This window comes from Sparus aurata, chromosome 6 (genome assembly GCF_900880675.1).
Source record: "Sparus aurata chromosome 6, fSpaAur1.1, whole genome shotgun sequence".
Taxonomy (NCBI): Eukaryota; Metazoa; Chordata; class Actinopteri; order Spariformes; family Sparidae; genus Sparus; species Sparus aurata.
Window position 1 is genome coordinate 253898 of NC_044192.1, and position 18704 is coordinate 272601.

The following is an 18704-nucleotide window of genomic DNA, read 5'->3' on the forward strand; positions in this document are numbered from 1 at the left end:
TACACTGGAGTTATTGACTGGTTATTGATCACTGATCGATTGTCTTCACTCAGACTCCGATCCTTCAGGCTCTGCAGCACGTTTAGGCCAGCAGTGATGAAGTACACACACACACACACACACACACACACACACACACACACAGATTGAATGTGGCTGACAGCAGTTTTCTCCTCACATGACATCACATGCAGCGTTCAGCTGTTAATCAGCCAATCACATGTTACAGAATGCTGCCACCAATCAACCAATCAGCTGTCAGATTGAAACCACATGATGGTGATTGTGACGTACAGCTAGTGGATCTAACACACATCACTATCAATGTATTCTGTCTCCTTGTGATTGTATTATTTATTCATTTATTTTGGCCTTTGTATGACTTTATTGATAGGAGACGACATGAGACAGATCGGGGAGGGGGTGACTCTGCCCTCGGGCCTCTGTACGTGGGACGCTGCTGAGCTAATGGGCGCCCTGATGGTATTATTCTGTTTGAACAGCAGAGGGCACAGTCGTACTGCTCAGGAAGACAGGCTCTTATATGGCTCGCCCTACTCTGCCTCTGATTGGCTGGCTGTTGGTTTCGTTGTTGTCGTTTGCCTGTTTAACTGTTGCACAGACGCGGTGGTGATGACTGTTCTCAGTGTTCGAGCTGCAGGAACACTCGGCTCTTCACTGACTGAGTCCAGGTTCGTTAGATGGAGCAAGCAAACGGCTTCCTGCAGGGCCGTCCCATCGCTGCTCCCCCACCCATCCTGTCTGCTTCACCTGCTTCACTGCAGCTACACCCAACAACCTCTCAACATACGGTCAGGAAATGATGACGTGTTTCTGGCGCTCACAGAGATTTTCATGGCCCTGGTCATCTGGGATGCTGCTGTATTGTTTTGTAGTTATACTAGGTCCATGGACACACACACCCACACACAGACACAGAAATGCCTCAAATGAAAATCCATAACTTTCCAAACAATACGAGAACAGAACCTGCTGATTCTACAAAATATGTTAAAACAAATGACGACAGAACCAACAAACTGAGCTGAGCAACATTTTAATAAGAAACATGTGGAGTAGAAAAACTAAATGTACATGAACAGACAGACAGGTGGACAAGTTATAGTCCCAGCAGAGTTCTGGCTGTCTGACTCTGAGCCTGAAGAGTCTCACTGGCGTAACGCTGTAACAGCTCCATCTTCTTCCTCCTGACCAGAGCCTCCTCCACCTGACACACACACACACACAGACAGGTAAGATAGCTGTCCCACCTCTGCGAGGACTAGTTTCAGTTTGATACCAGGGAAGTGAGGATGTCCCAGTAGTGTGTGTGTGTGTGTGTGTGTGTGTGTGTGTGTGTCACCTCTCTCTGTGAGGGAACAGGTACGTGTGCGATGAAGGTGACTCCGCCCTCCTCTCCATCCTGCTCTTCCTGGCTCTCGTCATCATCGGCCTGCAGACACAGAAAACAAGCGAGCCTCACTGATAGGAAGTTACACGTGAAGTCCCGCCCACCACATCTACACCAGCCTGACTTTTCAAAACTTGTCCTGGAAATCCTAGAAGGTCCTGGAAGGTAGGGTGGAGCTCACCTCTTGGTTGTGGATGGTGTAGATGCTCTCCTCCTCGTCTTCCTCCTGCTGCTGCTTCTCTCCTGACAGACGAGACTCCTTCTCTGACCTCCACTTCTGCACCGCCTCCATCACAGCTACACACACACACACACACACACACACACACACACACACACACACACTACAGTTAGAGGCGTCGGGTACAGTTACAGGTGTCGAGTACAGTTCCAGGTGTCGGGTACAGTTCCAGTCGTCGGGTACAGTTACAGGCGTCGGGTACAGTTACAGGTGTCGAGTACAGTTCCAGGTGTCGGGTACAGTTCCAGGTGTCGGGTACAGTTCCCGGTACAGGTGTCGGGTACAGTTCCAGGTGTCGGGTACAGTTCCAGGTGTCGGGTACAGTTCCCGGTACAGGTGTCGGGTACAGTTCCCGGTACAGGTGTCGGGTACAGTTACAGGTGTCGGGTACAGTTACACGTACAGGTGTCGGGTACAGTTACAGGTGTCGGGTACAGTTAGAGGTGTCGGGTACAGTTAGAGGTGTCGGGTACAGTTCCCGGTGTCGAGTACAGTTTCCGGTACAGGTGTCGAGTACAGTTCCCGGTGTCGGGTACAGTTCCCGGTACAGGTGTCGGGTACAGTTACAGGTGTCGGGTACAGTTCTCGGTACAGGTGTCGGGTACAGTTACAGGTGTCGGGTACAGTTCCCGGTACAGGTGTCGGGTACAGTTAGAGGTGTCGGGTACAGTTCCCGGTACAGGTGTCGAGTACAGTTCCCGGTGTCGGGTACAGTTCCCGGTACAGGTGTCGGGTACAGTTACAGGTGTCGGGTACAGTTCCCGGTACAGGTGTCGGGTACAGTTAGAGGTGTCGGGTACAGTTCCCGGTGTCGAGTACAGTTTCCGGTACAGGTGTCGAGTACAGTTCCCGGTGTCGGGTACAGTTCCCGGTGTCGGGTACAGTTCCCGGTACAGGTGTCGGGTACAGTTACAGGTGTCGGGTACAGTTCCCGGTACAGGTGTCGGGTACAGTTCCCGGTACAGGTGTCGGGTACAGTTCCCGGTACAGGTGTCGGGTACAGTTACAGGTGTCGGGTACAGTTCCCGGTACAGGTGTCGGGTGCAGTTACAGGTACAGGTGTCGGGTACAGTTACAGGTGTCGGGTACAGTTACAGGTGTCGGGTACAGTTACCGGTACAGGTGTCGGGTACAGTTACAGGTGTCGGGTACAGTTCCAGGTGTCGGGTACAGTTACAGGTGTCGGGTACAGTTCCCGGTACAGGTGTCGGGTACAGTTACAGTGTCGGGTACAGTTCCCGGTACAGGTGTCGGGTACAGTTACAGGTGTCGGGTACAGTTACAGGTGTCGGGTACAGTTCCCGGTACAGGTGTCGGGTACAGTTACAGGTGTCGGGTACAGTTCCCGATGTCGGGTACAGTTACAGGTGTCGGGTACAGTTACAGGTGTCGGGTACAGTTCCCGGTGTCGGGTACAGTTACAGGTGTCGGGTACAGTTCCCGGTACAGGTGTCGGGTACAGTTACAGGTGTCGGGTACAGTTCCCGATGTCGGGTACAGTTACAGGTGTCGGGTACAGTTACAGGTGTCGGGTACAGTTCCCGGTGTCGGGTACAGTTACAGGTGTCGGGTACAGTTCCCGGTACAGGTGTCGGGTACAGTTACAGGTGTCGGGTACAGTTACCGGTACAGGTGTCGGGTACAGTTACAGGTGTCGGGTACAGTTCCAGGTGTCGGGTACAGTTACAGGTGTCAGGTACAGTTACAGGTGTCGGGTACAGTTCCCGGTACAGGTGTCGGGTACAGTTACAGGTGTCGGGTACAGTTACAGGTGTCGGGTACAGTTACAGGTGTCGGGTACAGTTCCCGGTGTCGGGTACAGTACAGGTGTCGGGTACAGTTCCCGGTACAGGTGTCGGGTACAGTTACAGGTGTTGGGTACAGTTCCCGGTGTCGGGTACAGTTAGAGGTGTCGGGTACAGTTACAGGTGTCGGGTACAGTTCCCGGTACAGGTGTCGGGTACAGTTACACGTACAGGTGTCGGGTACAGTTACTGTTTGAGGTAACTGGCTCTAGTTACCTTGCTTCTCATACTGGGTCTCCAGAGGAAGCAGCACTCCGTCGTCTTCGTCCCTGTAGCCGTAATACTCTGCGTCCACATCCTTCATCAGCTCCGCCCGCGTCTTCCTCAGTGCCGGGGCAGCTGGGAGTCACATTATCAGTAAGAGCCAATCAGACAACAGTACAGTGATGGACGGTTGGATATAAAACAGGAAGTAAAGTGTACTTACGCTCCTTTTCAAACAGCTCTCTGACTCCAGGAAGGTCTCTGGCTGCTCCAAAGTATTTATATCCTCGATTACCTGGAACCTCCTTCCCCTCATGATCCAACATCCTCGGACCGACCCGCTGTGACACACACACACACACATATCATCAACACACACACACACACACCATATTTGCTTCTCACTGGTTCAGATACAGTCACGTACAGCGTAGTCGGGTCCACCCAGCTCTTTGATCCGAACCTCCCAGTGGCCCTTCTCTCTCAGCAGCTTGTTAATCTCGTCATTCAGATCCCGAATCCTGAACTCCCCGAGACCAGCTGCACACAGACGGGTCAGAGAGAGAGAGTAAAAGCCCTGGAGTGATTCAGTGTGTATCACACACACGCACCAGGATGTTGTGACGTGTGTGAATGTCAACAACTTCCTGTCGGTACGTGTGATCCAGGTGTCAGTCGGATCCATACTCACCATTCTGGATCTGAGCCACCTTCTTTGAGATCTCACTGATGATCTGAAACACACAAACATGTGATTGTACTTCAGAGTGTGCACTTCAGAGTGGTCACTTCAGAGTGGTCACTTCAGAGTGTGTACCTGTCGTCTCCATTTCTCAGCTTTAGGAAGTTCGCTGCACTCCGACGCCAGAAATGGTCTCCTTTCCTGCAGACAGACAGGTCAGAGAGAGAGAGACAGGTCAGAGAGAGAGAGACAGGTCAGAGAGAGAGAGACAGGTCAGAGAGAGAGAGACAGGTCAGAGAGACAGAGAGAGAGACAGACAGATTTTTTTTAAACTTGTGATCCCTTAAACAAGCTGACTTGTGCCCTCAGAAACACAGAGCAGAACCTGACCTTGACTTTTCCCTCCTCGAGCTGAGCCTGTCTGAATCGGGCCAGCGCCGTCCTGAGAAACACAGCAGAGGAAAAGAGTCAACAACAACAGAACCACAGCAGAACATGAAAGTCCTGATAGAACACAGCAGAACAAGCAGAACCAGGACAAGCCAGACTCCGGAGCAGCAGCTGATTGTTGTGGACATCCTGCCATAACACTTAGAGCCAATTGATCAATCGATTAGTTCATTGATTAGTAATCAATCTGTCTCTGAAACATGACATTTTATGATGTCTGATTAAAAAATGATTCCTGCGTCGATAAAAACAATCAGCAAATTAATTGATTAATTGTGACAGTTACTCTGAGTGCACACACATATTAACACACAGTCAGTACTCACATGGCCTTCTCAGCGTTTCTCGCCTGTAAAGACACACACACACACACACACACATTATCACAACCTGCTGATCGATCAATCACTCATCAATGAGAGTCTCTTGTTTTGTATAAAGGTGTGGACTAATGAACAACCAATCACAGTTAACCTGAGCAGGCCAGGTCGACTTCAGCCAACTCACACCAGTCTCCATTTAAAAACCTGGTCATTTAGACTTTAGAATGAGTTTCCATTCAGTTTAAGAGTCAGAGCTTTGCTGGATGTGAGCTCAGAGGACATGACTGACTGCTGAAGAGGTGTGTTGGTTTTCTCAAATTATTACATCGATAAATGATTCACTGCCGAGCTTCCCCTAACATGAAGCTTTGACCATACAGGATAGTTGAAGCCAGCTCACACCAGACTTCATTCAAAAAACTGTTACTTTATCTCAGAGTGTGTCTGACAACACTACAGGCGGTCTGTCGTCACAGTTTAAGACTTTCTGGTTCGGATGAGTCCAAACGCTTTAAATCTGCAGATTGAATATTCACTAACGTTACTTAATGGACCCGTTAGCCGCCAGTTTAAGCTAACGAGCTGGCTGTGTATCTGTATTGATAATGTGATTAGAATGAAAATGTGCTCGGCTGCTCACCATCTCTGCTGCTTCTGCTGTTAATCTACTTTAATGAAGAATCGAGCAGTTAACTGAAGCTAACTGAAGCTAACTGAAGCTAACTTCTCTCTGAGCGTCACACGCCGGCACAAACAGGAAGTGCTTCACCCTCTTCTTCTGCTGTTTCCGGTTCTAGGAGGCAATACTGCCACCTGCTGGATGAGTGTTCTCTCTCTCTCTCTCTCTCTCTCTCTCTCTCTCTCTCTCTCTCTCTCTATATATATATATATATATATATATATATATATATATATATATATATATATATATATATATATATACATATATACATATATACATACATACATACATACTTACAGTGCTAAGAAGGGTCTTCTGCCTGCCTGTTGGAGAGATAGAGAGACTAAAGCCTCAAATTGCGGTAAAAGATGTTGTATAAAAGACAGGCTACAACTTTTATTCCTTGTCCCCCCCTGGAATTATTCTCTAAAATGTTACTGTTTATTGTCCCCCCAACTATGAAATGGGATTTTTGCCCCTGCCTACAGGTGTCCCAACTTGTCTCGATAGTGTTGAACACACTGTGGGAGCTCACCACTCCCTCATGAGCATTGTCAACAGTATTGTACTGCAAAAAGTATTGTGTTGCTATAAAATGGCGGGAAAAAGGCAATTATCAATGGAAGAGAGACGACCATCATAACACTTAGGAATGTAGGTCTTTCCTCAGAGAAATTGAGAAGAAAGTCAAGTTGTCAAGTTGAGTACAGTTTATATATAAATACGATCTGTATACAGATCGTATTCAGAACGTGTCCCGAGACCAGTCAGTGCTTTATAAACCAACAGCAGGATTTTTGTAATCTGATCTTTGTGGTGAGATTGTTTCTCAGAGAAGCTGAATGTGAGTTCAGGACTGCGTCTTCAGGCCTCTGAACACTGAGCTGATCCTTCTGACCAAATTATACAAAACAATCAAATTACTAACAGCAACATGAGGACAGCAGAAACATGGCTGTGGTCAGAACAAGCTGACTCATATACGTTCTAACATTACATCAACATTTTATTTCAATGCTTTCATTTCATTTCTCCTGGAAAACTTTCCTTAGGCAGAAATCACAGGGAAACAAAATGTTTATTAGGAAACTGATGATCTGTTGTTAACTGTCATTGAGAGCACGCTGACATGCTAACAGGTGACATTTGTCTACAGGTGAGCCAATAGTTTACCTGAGTTTGAACAGAAAAGTTCTTTTAAGGAAATTCTTATTTTCCTCACTGAAGTCGACGACAAGCTGAAATCTCTTTATTATCAAACCTTTGACTAAACTCATCTCTCCGGACTATGAGCATTTTTATTTTCAATCATGCTTATTTTCATCACAGTCTTTCTTTTACGTGTTTCTAAAAATCCTGTTAGTTTTTTGCATCTTGTCTTGACGTCTCTGTTCCTGTCCTCCACCTGCTGCATGGTTCTGAATGTGACTCTGGGATTTCTCAGATTTGTGGAAAACAGCACAGGAATTAAAATGAGACTCATTTATCTAATCTGATTTATTCAAAGGCGACATGAGGAACGTGGAGATGGAGGCAGGCTGTTGTTCTTGAGAGCTCACTGAGCTCAAATAGGCCTTTTGTTGAATTGTGTATTTTTGTGTATTTGTTGTATTTCACTGTGTTCTTCCTCGGCAGGTCCGTCTGGTAAAAGAGATCATTCCTGCTAAAATAAAGGTGAAATGAGCCTCCATACGTTTGCAGTCCATCATTAATATTCATGAATGTGAGACGTCTCTGCTCCTCCATCTTTTATTGTCAAGTTAAACTTCCAGTCTGCAGTAAATCCAACAGCACTCAGCAGCTCTGAGAGATAAACTGTGCAAATATAACAGTTGGATGTTTTCTTGTTATAAGTCGTTTTTGTCTCCATGGACGAGCAGCTCGTCTGGAACAAACAGCAACGATGGACCTTTCAGAATCAAGTTCAAGCTCAAGTTCCTTTATTAGAACCCAGATTGTGTTTCAGTAGACACATACACACATATGGGAAACACCTAGAAGCACATCACATCATCCAACTGAGGACAGTCGAAATTAAAAAATGGCAAATTAAAAAGTTCTTACAGGTCCAGATCCTTCTAAGATATCAAAGTGAACTAAAATACTGAACCTAAAAATAAAATAAAAACAAAAACTAAATGAATCAGTAAAAATAGTTTAGGTTGTAAAAACATACATAATGGGTAAAATATAAATGAATAAGTAAATAAAATAAATACATCAATGAGTAAAAACATAAAAGCAGCAATAAATAAGCACCTGTGCAGAGTACAGCTGTGACTTGTTCCTCAGTGTCATGGCTGCAGGGACAACGCTGTGTTTGTGTCTTCTTCTTCTACACCTGAGGATTGTAAACCTGAGCTCAGAGGGGAGAGGCTGAAACTCAGTGTGCAGTGGAACTGTCCTTTAAAACTGAACCACATAGACACTGTAGCTGCTTTATACAAGGTGGAGCTGTGGCTCACCAACCAGCCTGCTGGAACACTTTCTATCCAGGTGAGTGAGCTTTTATTTTTCAAAGACAGGCTCCCAAAGCAGGCTGCTAGTGCAAAAGATAAAACTGATTAAAAAGAAGATGGTAGAAGAGAGTCATGATGGATTTGTCAGTGTGGAAGCGACTCGGTTTCCTCAGACCGAACAGACGCTGATGCTCTTTTTACACAGTTTCACATGTGAGTAATCGTCCCAAGCTAGTTATAAGATTGCACACATTGAACAGTTTGACCTTTGATTGATGTGATTTCTCGTGTCTGGATCTTAATGAAATATGAATCACTAATGTTCCTGCTCTGATTGGCTGGTTCTTTCCCCTCTGTGCCGATGGACCCGCGAGGTGATTTGCTGTCTGCTGGAGTCAATCACGTTTCTTGCTGACTGGATTTTGCCAAGAAAACCCGCTACCAAACTAAAACCTGTTTTTTCAGTAAGAATTACAGAGGAAAGTCGTTTTTATTCTTTAGCATCCGTCCCAACGTCTTCCTCTGCTCATCTGACTGGCTGCTGCGAGGCCGACTGACAAGGCTCTGGACCAATGAGAATTGAGGACCACAGGGAATGAAGTGCTGCTAAAAAGCGTGAAATAGCGCAATGCCTTGGACAAGGTATGAACACATTACTGATTCAGAGCACAGACGGGTTCAGCAGATAAAGTCATAACGAGGAAGCTTTCTGCCAGAAGAACTCATCGGACTAATAGAGCAGCTGCTAAAATGCCGTTTCAAAGCAGCAAACAGGTATTTGAAGCTGCTGGTGCCTCTGGAGTCCCACGAACCTCAAAGTGTCGGGTCCTCCAGAGGCTTGTGGATGCTCATAAACCTACTATCAGCCAACCCCAACCAACGCTCACAAGCAGAAACGGTTGCAGTGGGCCCAGAAACCGTCTTGTTTACTCATGAGTGCTGTACAACCCTGGATGGTCCAGATGGATGGAGTAGTGGGAGGAGTCGGTGTTCTGGGCCGGATTCAGTTCTGGGCCGGATTCATGTTCTGGGACCGGATTCATGTTCTGGGCCGGAGTCGTGTTCTGGGCCGGATTCATGTTTCGTGGGCCGGATTCATGTTTGGGCTGGAGTCGTGTTCTGGGCGGATTCATGTTCTGGGCCGGAGTCGTGTTCTGGGCCGGATTCATGTTCTGGTCCGGAGTCGTGTTCTGGGCCGGATTCATGTTCTGGGCCGGAGTCGTGTTCAGGGCCGGATTCATGTTCTGGGCCGGAGTCGTGTTCTGGGCCGGATTCATGTTCTGGCCGGAGTCATGTTCTGGGCGGGATTCACTGTTCTGGGCCAGGAGTCGTGTTCTGGGCGGGATTCATGTTCTGGGCCGGAGTCGTGTTCTGGGCGGGATTCATGTTCAGGGCCAGAGTCGTGTTCTGGGCGGGATTCATGTTCAGGGCCGGATTCGTGTTCTGGGCCGGAGTCGTGTTCTGGGCCGGAGTCGTGTTCTGGGCCGGAGTCGTGTTCTGGGCCGGAGTCGTGTTCTGGGCCTGATTCATGTTCTGGGCCGGAGTCGTGTTCTGGGCCGGATTCGTGTTCTGGGCCGGAGTCGTGTTCTGGGCCGGAGTCGTGTTCTGGGCCGGAGTCGTGGGCAAAGAGCCGGTCGGCCCCTTTAGGATCCCTGAGCTCGGCAAGGTATACCGAGTTTCTGACTGACCACTTTCTTCCATGGTACAAAAAGAAAAACCGGGCCATCTGTAGTAAAATGTTCTTCATGCATGACAATGACACCATCTCATGCTGCAGAGAATACTGCTGTGTCATGGGCTGCTACGGGCATTAAAGGAGAGAAAGCCATCCTCCCCGGACCTCCAACCTACTGAGAACCTCTGGAGCTTCCTCAAAACATCTGTGAGGCAGCTGGCATCAGAACAGCAGCTCTGGGAGAATATTCTGACATCCTGCAAAGAAATTCAAGCAGAAACTCTCCAAAAGTTCACTGGATGCAAGAATTGTGAATGTGATATAAAGAAGGGTCCCATGTTAACATGTAACTTGGCCTGTTAAGATGCCTTTGATTGAAATAGCTTTTGATTTCAGTAAACGACATCCTATGCTGCAAATTCAACAGATGATCATCAGTCAGTTCTTTACAACCTATAAGATGTTTTGAAACTCGCCTCTATTAACTTGGTTTCAGCCTGATGCACGGGTGTCATGGCGAGCTCTGGAGGAGCGGATGTTGGCCCTATATTCTTTTGCTAATATTTTGCATTCTAATATTTCAGCCCATCAGTGCCGCTTAAGGTTTGGTCCCATAATTTCATATTTATTATTCATATGGAAGAGGGTGGAGAAATTAGCAGGTTGCTCCTTTGACTGGGGCCCACACTCTCCAATATTTGAGAATGATAAATTGTTGATTGGCAGTCGTCCTATTTGATTTCCTGACTGGGAAAGGAAAAACATTTGTACACTTGGTGACATTTATGGGGAGGGGGGTTGCTTATTTTTTAATGATCCTATATGTACTTTCTGTTCTTCCAAAGTGATTGGCAGTTTTTTTCATATGTTCTGGTAGTGTACCCCAGTGGCTGAATTTTGGAAGATAGTTGCCTTTAACCTTTTGAAGTTGTTTAAGATCAGGTTGCCCTGCTTGCCTGCTACACTACTTCTGAAGGATTTGTCATAGTTTGACACTGGACAAGAGAAGAGCTCTGCTGGCTGGACTAACAGCTGTGAAAAAACTAGTTGCCACACATTGGAAACCTCCACACTCACTTTCTTTCTGAGCGTAGGTTTTGACATATTTGGACATCGTTTATCTGGAGTTGTCGACAGACAGAGTCCACGGAGCAAAAGAGTCGGCAATAAAGGCTTGTTGTTCACTTCTAACTACCCTCCGTGGCTCTCAGGTGTAACATGTGACTGAGGTTTGGAGTCCTGGATCCAGGGAGCAGGTGGGTCATATTTGGGGTTTATGTTTATGATTTTGTTATGTATGTATGTGTATGTAAACATTTGCATGTGTGTACACATGTGTGTCTATATGTATGCACATATTGAATTTATTTCCTCATTTATTTTCTTTTTATTTATTATTTTCTTAGTTTATTTTAGTTGTGTTTTCATGCATATGAGCCTATATATAGGTATGTGAATATATATTTTTATTTTATCTATTTTTATAACGAGCATGTACCTATCTATGCCTTTCTTTAAAATAAAATAAATACTTGATCAAAAAAAAAAGAAAGATGTTTTGAAACTCTGCTGTTAATAATAATTTGGAACAGATATCATTGGGAGGTTTGTTCAGTAACATTTGAATTATACTCTGAAAGTTAATGAATGGAAAATTCTACTGACTGTTATTTGCATCGACTATTTAGGAAAATCAGAGAGAAATATCATTTGCATAATAATTTGAAATGCAGTGTTTATCTTCGTGCTACTTATGACACATGATACATTTCATAGAAACGTTAAGACTTTTAAAGATAGCAAGTTAACTGATCCCCCGCAGGAGAAACTTAACCTTGAGTATAAGACACAGCGGGGGGGGGGGCGGGGCTTCAGCCGCAGGATGTTTATGGATTACTGATTACTGAGGGAGATATGACAGCTGTCAAAGGTCAGTGTGTGAAACAACCGAGAGAATATTCAACAATCCTCAACAGCACAATCAGACCTCTTCATCTGCACCGAGCACGAACCAGGAACTAAAACACATCGAAACACACGGTGAGTTTCAGCTTCACTGAACTGTTCCGCCACTTTAACAAGAGACAAGGTCATGATGTCAGTGGACAGCTGGACGGAGACGAGACAGAAGCAGCAGAGTGACGAGTCAAGAGAGTTTAGAGATCAATCATGATCTGTGGAAACACTCTGCAGTATGGAGCCAGAACGGTGACTTTAAAATTTGGCATCCAAAAAAAAAATTGGCATTGAAAACAAAACCAGTACTGAAAAAAGAAACATTGTCATTGAAACATTTGTATTGAAAACAGTTGTATTGGCATTGAAACAAGTATTGGCACTGAAAAAAGAAACTAATTCAAATAATTCAAATCCGAAAATCTTATCATTTTATTTTATTGGGATTTTTTTGTATTTTTCAATGACAATCTTCAGATTTTTTTTACAATGTCAGTTTTTTTTCAGTGTCACTGATTTTCAGTTTCAACTTTCTGTCACTGTTTTGGCGTCGAGAGGGCGGGGCCTGAGGGGAGGGGCAAGTAGAGCGTGGTTTGCATATCATTTGAGAAGGTAATGGCAGCAGCCTGCGGGAAGGCGGGGCTGGACGGCCCAGCCACAGTACCGGTGTAGCCGGCCGTCTCTGGGCAACATAGAGTCCAACTACCTCGCAGACTTTTCTTCAAGCTCTCTCCTGATGTGTCCAAGTCTCTGTGTATCTGGTTCTGTCCCGGAGCTCCCCAGCTTCGGTCTCTATCTGCATATGGAGTGTGGTGGTAGTACTGGGGCGCCGAGCACGGAGCATTAGCCACAGTTAGCACAACAGTAGAACAGCCTGTTGCTCCGAGCCGGGGCTGCAGCGCCGACAGCAGCGCTCTGGTCTGCTCCCCGAGCTCTGTAACACCGCACTGCTACCGGAGACCAGAGCTCCCGACCTCCGGTATCTATATGCGTATGGAGGGTGGTAGTAGCACGGAGCTAACGAGCATTAGCCCCAGCTGTGTCGCTACGAGCCGGGGCTGCCTCGCCGACAGCAGCGCTCCGTCTGCCCCCCGAGCTCTGTGCCACCGCACCGCTGCACACGCATACAGAGACCGGACAATAAAAGAGAGTGCTGGGAGAAAAGTCAGTCAGTTCTGAAAATATGTGTCTGTTACTTGATTACAGCCGTCTGTTGTACTTTACTGTGAACCACAGTAGCACAATCACAGCTGACTTTACCCGCACACTGACTTGTTGAGTTTATTCGCTTCGACTCAAAGGAGTCATTGTTGGAATAGTGATATTATTCACATGAACTGAGTTTATAGGGGAGCTCTGGTCTCCGGTAGCAGTGCGGTGGCACAGAGCTCGGGGAGCAGACCAGAGCGCTGCTGTCGGCGCTGCAGCCCCGGCTCGGAGCAACAGGCTGTTCTACTGTTGTGCTAACTGTGGCTAATGCTCTGTGCTCGGCGCCCGGTACTACTACCACACTCCGTACGCATATAGGAGCGGGGCTCGGGAGCTCCGGGACAGAACCAGATACACAGAGACTTGGACACATCAGGAGAGAGCTTGAAGAAAAGTCTGTGAGGTAGTTGGACTCTGTGTTGCCCAGAGACGGCCAGCACACGGGCCCTAACATGGTGTATTGTGGCTGGACCGTCCAGCCCCGCCTTCCCGCAGGCTGCTGCCATTACCTTCTTAAATTATATGCAAACCACGCTCTACTTGCCCCTCCCCTCAGGCCCCTCCCTCTTGACGCCAAAACAGTGACAGAAAGTTGAAAATGAAAATCAGTGACACTGAAAAAAAACTGACATTGTAAAAAAAATCTGTCACTGAAAAAAAAGTGACATGAAGAAAAAATCTGAAGATTGTCATTGAAAAATACAAAAAAATCCCAAGAAAAATAAAATGATAAGATTTTCGGATTTGAATTATTTGAATTACTTTCTTTTTTCAGTGCCAATACTTGTTTCAATGCCAATACAACTGTTTTCAATACAAGTGTTACAATGACAATGTTTCTTTTTTCAGTACTGGTTTTGTTTTCAATGCCAATTTTTTTTTTGGATGCCAAATTTTAAAGTCACCTGGCTCCATACTGCAGGTTCTCCAGGTTCTGTGCAGATGGTTCTTCTGCTCCATTCATTCCAACGATTCTTCTTCACTTCACTGTGATGATCCCCTCAGTGTGTAACAGCTGCTGATCAGGATCAATGGTGTAACTTTGCATTTGCATCATCATCAAGTGCCAGAAAGAGCGGCAGGCTCTGACGCCAACCCTCCAATGACATCATCATGTGATTGCACTGCAAGCTTACACTGTGAAAGAAGCGGCTGTAAAACATTGGAAACGTTTTTTGACTCGTTTAGGAAAGTCTAGAAGAGCCGCACGGTTAAATAATTGTATTAGCCAGGCGCCAAAGAGGAAGTTAACCAGCTCAGTTGGTGGAAGTCTTTGAGCCGCACAACACGAAGATCTGGGTGTTTTTATCGTCGGGAGGTCGAACCATTTTTTGATTTTATAGGAACTACCAGGCTCCGTCTCTGTGGCTGTGTCCAGGTTTTAATGTAATATTCTTGACTTCCATACAGCAGCCATTTTCCTCTGATGTCACGCTGACAGTGTGACACTCAGATGTCGTTCAGCTGCGTTCAAGTTTATTTAGTCCTGATTAATTAATCAGCAACGAAACCACAGAAGCGAAAATCCATCAGGTCGTATTTTAACAAACAGCATATCTGATAACAGGGAGACAACAGCTAATGTTAGCATGCACCCATGTTCTAGCTAACATCAGTGTGTTGAGACACACACACACACACACACACACACACATGCACCTCTTTGTAAGACAGGGCGTGAAACAGTAGAGGAGCGTTAGCCAGCTGTGTCTGTGTCTCTTCACCTCAGATACACTTCCTGTTGGTTCCCCTGCATGATCTGATGGTGAGCAGCCATGTTGGGAAGAACAGGAAAGTTTCGAGGACGTTGCAGGTTTGAGCTCCAGCAGTGCCGCCCCTTCTCCTCCCATCCACCTCCCCCTCCCCCTGAGCTCTCCAGACTCCATTACCCAGCAGGCAGTGGGAGCAGGAAGTACAGGACTGGTCAGGAGGCGGGACCGATGAGCTCGGCTCAGATCAACAGTATCCTAAAGGTGAGAATTTCCATCAGTCAATGTCAATAATTTGGCCAATCGAACTGATCTGTATTCTGTTGCCAGGCCAACGAATACAGTCACAACCTCCCCAGAGGCCCCGCCTCCCATGGTGTCTTGGGTTTCCATAGCAACATGTTGCCGTCCAACCTCCCTGGTGAGGATCGGCGGAGCAGCGCCACCTGCTTGCCAGGCTGTGGTGGTGTGCAGTTTGGTGTGTTTGACGGCCACGCGGGGTCGGCATGCGCTCACACTGTCAGCCAAAGGCTCTTCTATTACATCGCCGTGGCAACGCTGCCACTGCGGACGCTGGCAGAGCTGGAGCGGGCTGTGCAGGAGGACCGGGCCGTACCGCCACTGCTGGAGTGGCACAAACACCCCCAAGACCACAGCTGCCCTGACGGAGCAGCGATCTCCTTCCACAGCCTCCGAAACTACTGGCAGGAGAGGCTGGAGGACGGAGACGAGGACGACGGAGACGAGGACGACGAGGTAACCAGAATTTAAAGGGGGGAGTCTAACACAGTTTCACGGTGTGTTAGACCATGGATTAAACTTACACCGGAATATCCCTTAAAGCAATAAACCAGACCAGGGGTCTGCTCGGGTCCAAAACTGTGGAGACAACAATGGACCAATGGAACACCTTCCTGAACTTATGCAGAGACCTGATCCAACCCAGACAGGATCATAGTCAGTATAATTTGGTCCTGACTCAGGTTCGTGGTAGGTCTTAGTTAAGACCACACGGACCCACATCAGGACTTCTGACATCTGGTGATTGAAGCCAGTTTTGACCTGTTTGGCGCTGAGAGCAGATAAACAGCCAGAGTCTGCACCTGTCAGAGCTCAGTCGAAGGTTCTGGTATGATTTGGATTGGTTTCCTTCAGTAGACTAAGTCCCTTCAGCTGTTTCCAGAACAGTCTGATTTCTTCATGTTCAGGAGGAGAACTGTTCTGATGGGTCATGGATCAGCGCTGACAGAAGAGAATTCATGTTAGATTCAACACATTAAAATATTATGATCTGTCTCTTCTCTGATTGGCTGCAGGACAGCAGCAGGGTGACATCAGCGCTGGTCAATGCCTTCCGTCGCCTTGACTACGACCTTTCTGTGGAGGCCCAGGTCTACCTGTCCATGTCCTCACCTAGGTAAACAAGTGGGCGGAGCCACATCGGTCTGTAGACGGGTTCAGAGTCCAACGTCACGCCTACCGCCTCCTTATTTTTCTGAGCCACGAGTAAATATATTTGGATGAAAGGGTGCAGACAGGAAACAGTCTCTGGTCCTGAACAGATCCGTTGATCCTGCTGCTGTTTTCTTCTCACAGGTGTTACTGCCTGTTGTGGTGACCAGGTGAATCCCCTCTCTGTCCACAGGCGGTTGTCTCTCCGTGGGGAGGCGTTGTCTGTGTCCTCACCCCTCCGGGTGGCGCTGTCCGGCTGCACCGCCTGCGTTGTACATGTCTCTAAAGGCGTCCTGCAAGTGGCTAACCTGGGTGACAGCCGGGCCGTCTTGGGTGTCCAGGAGCCAGACGGCAGCTGGTCAGCGCTCAGCCTCACCAACGATCACAATGCCCAGAACCCTGAGGAGCTGCAAAGGATTCTGGGGGAACACCCGCTGTCAGAGCGGAGGACCGTGGTCCGCCACGACCGCCTGCTGGGTCTGCTGCTGCCCTTCAGGGCGTTCGGCGATGTCCGCTTCAAATGGAGCGCAGAGATGCTGAGTCGAGTCTACGAGACACGACCAGACATCCTGTCTACAGTCAGCGAGGCAGTTCGGACGCTGCCTCCATACTACCTGACCCCACCCTACCTGAGCGCCCAGCCAGAGGTCACCCGACACCACATCAGACCCATGGACAAGTTCCTGGTCCTGGCCACAGATGGACTGTGGGAGCTAATGCATCGACAGACGGTTGTCCAGCTGGTGGGCCAACAGGTGACAGGTGAGATAAAAGTTCCGCTGTCAGTTTGTACCCAAAGTTCCCAGACTAACAGAAATAAAGTGAAGACCTGACAAAGTTAGAAATAATTGTTTTTACTTTCAGTAATAATTTAACAAACTGACGAGTTTCAGAAGAAAATTCTGTGTTTTGTTAAAACTGATTGTTTTCTCCTGCTGAGTGGAGGTATGAGCTGATGGCTGGTGTGTGTGCAGGCCTTCAGCAGCAGAGACCCTTCATTCCTGCTGCAGGTGTGACGCTGAGCAGCCTGCAGCGCCTCCTGCTGGAGAGGAGGGGCCGGGCACTGTCGGTTCTGGAGGACCAGAACGCAGCCACTCACCTGCTCCGCCATGCCCTTGGGGATGACGGGTACGGAGCGGTGGCACCAAACCGCCTGGCAAAGATGCTGAGCCTGCCAGCAGAGCTGGCCAGGAGGTACCGCGATGACATCACCATCACCGTCATCCACCTGAACGAGCCCGACCTTTGATCAGAACACCTGCAGGGGCTCACCTGATCTGCTGACACATCATTAACTTGTGTTTTCACTGTGAACTCTGCCACACGTTCCTCTTAGCTTCTGTTGCCCTTCAGTGTTTGATTTCAATAAAAACAAACTTTGGTTTAACTTCTCATCCTGTCTGTCTCATCTGTCTGTCCTGTCTGTCTCTACTGTCTGTCTCATCTGTCTGTCTCATCCTGTCTGTCTCAACCTGTCTGTCTCTACTGTCCGTCTCATCCTGTCTGTCTCATCCTGTCTGTCTCTACTGTCCGTGTCACCCGTCTGTCTCATTCTGTCTGTATCATCCTGTCTGTCTCTGTCCTCCAGATTAACGTGTTTCTATTATTTTGTATACATTTGTCCCGCCTTAGTCAATGAGGGTGAGAAACAGACTCAACAGCACCACGAACTGGACCATATTACAGGACTGTTGATCACAGTATTCAGATTACATTCAGTGAGTTAAAGTAAAGACATCAAGTGAAAATTGGCTTTACTTCTACTTTACTTCTATATCTACCAATCAGAACCAGACCGGTGACCCTGAGAAGGTTCAGTGGATCAGAACATCTAATTGATGAAACAAAATTGATTAAAAATGTGATGCAGTTGTTCTGATGCAGCATTAATCTGTAAAGTAATTAGTAACTAAAGTTATCAGATAAATGAAGATACTCCAGTAAAGTTCTATGATTAAATGTACTCGGTTACTTTCCTTCACTGCCAGTTCATGAGGTGCTCTGAAGCAAACTGTGCGTCTCCTTAATGTTTCCGCCCTCCTCTGCCCCTGATTGGCTCTTCTCCCCCCTGACAACACCAATCAGAGGCATAGGGGAGCGGGTCTTCACAGGTGTAGCTGTCCTCACATCAGATCTGAGCGTACGTCATTTCCACTGAAGAAAGCTCTAATTTAGTCATTTGTTTAAATTCATTATTTAATCCTTATCTTGATTACATTGCACTGACGACAAGTCACCATCTTCATTGAACAGACTGACAGATGTAAGGCGCCATGTTTGTAGTCAGACACATGAGAGATCTCAGAGGAGCTGTTGACTTTTACATTGATAGTGAAGAATTTTGTTCAGTTCTTCTGTTTAAATAAAGTTCTATTATTTCACTTCTGAAATCCAGATTCACTCAAACATCGTTCGCAGGTCACCTGCCACACAAGCCAGCCAATCA

General features: G+C 47.2%; 2 protein-coding genes across 6 annotated transcripts; one reads left to right on the forward strand and one right to left on the reverse strand.

The window, feature by feature from the left end:
- Positions 1-1040: 1040 nt before the first annotated feature.
- On the reverse strand, positions 1041-5905 carry isy1 (ISY1 spliceosome associated protein). Its single transcript, XM_030421637.1, has 11 exons — positions 5757-5905; positions 5120-5142; positions 4734-4785; positions 4479-4544; positions 4353-4395; positions 4089-4201; positions 3885-4002; positions 3674-3796; positions 1593-1708; positions 1364-1453; positions 1041-1228 (listed from the first exon to the last, which is right to left on the reverse strand). Exons 1-11 carry the CDS (start codon positions 5757-5759, stop codon positions 1121-1123), a joined length of 855 nt encoding a protein of 284 aa, XP_030277497.1. The 5' UTR covers positions 5760-5905; the 3' UTR covers positions 1041-1120.
- On the forward strand, positions 5269-17655 carry LOC115584184 (pyruvate dehydrogenase [acetyl-transferring]-phosphatase 1, mitochondrial-like). Of its 5 annotated transcripts, none has more exons than XM_030421635.1 (6): positions 5269-5415; positions 14827-15070; positions 15137-15562; positions 16123-16223; positions 16452-17020; positions 17233-17655. In XM_030421635.1, exons 2-6 carry the CDS (start codon positions 14873-14875, stop codon positions 17505-17507), a joined length of 1569 nt encoding a protein of 522 aa, XP_030277495.1. In that variant the 5' UTR covers positions 5269-5415; positions 14827-14872; the 3' UTR covers positions 17508-17655. The 5 variants fall into 5 exon arrangements, with proteins under 5 accessions (XP_030277495.1, XP_030277494.1, XP_030277496.1 ...); XM_030421634.1 differs by lacking the exon at positions 5269-5415 and adding an exon at positions 11156-11188; XM_030421636.1 differs by lacking the exon at positions 5269-5415 and adding an exon at positions 11833-11972 and having other exon boundaries at positions 14822-15070; positions 17204-17340.
- The last annotated feature ends 1049 nt before the right edge of the window (positions 17656-18704 follow it).

Bases quoted from the DNA above. Each gene is read 5' to 3' on its own strand.
- LOC115584184 (XM_030421635.1), top strand. From the start codon at position 14,873: ATGTTGGGAAGAACAGGAAAGTTTCGAGGACGTTGCAGGTTTGAGCTC. The intron at 15,563-16,122 runs GTAACCAGAATT...GATTGGCTGCAG, and splicing joins ACGGAGACGAGGACGACGAG to GACAGCAGCAGGGTGACATC. The intron at 17,021-17,232 runs GTGAGATAAAAG...GTGTGTGTGCAG, and splicing joins GGTGGGCCAACAGGTGACAG to GCCTTCAGCAGCAGAGACCC.
- isy1 (XM_030421637.1), bottom strand. The intron at 4,396-4,478 runs GTACACACTCTG...TGTGTGTTTCAG, and splicing joins CTGAGAAATGGAGACGACAG to ATCATCAGTGAGATCTCAAA. The intron at 4,003-4,088 runs GTACGTGACTGT...TGTGTGTCACAG, and splicing joins TGGGTGGACCCGACTACGCT to CGGGTCGGTCCGAGGATGTT.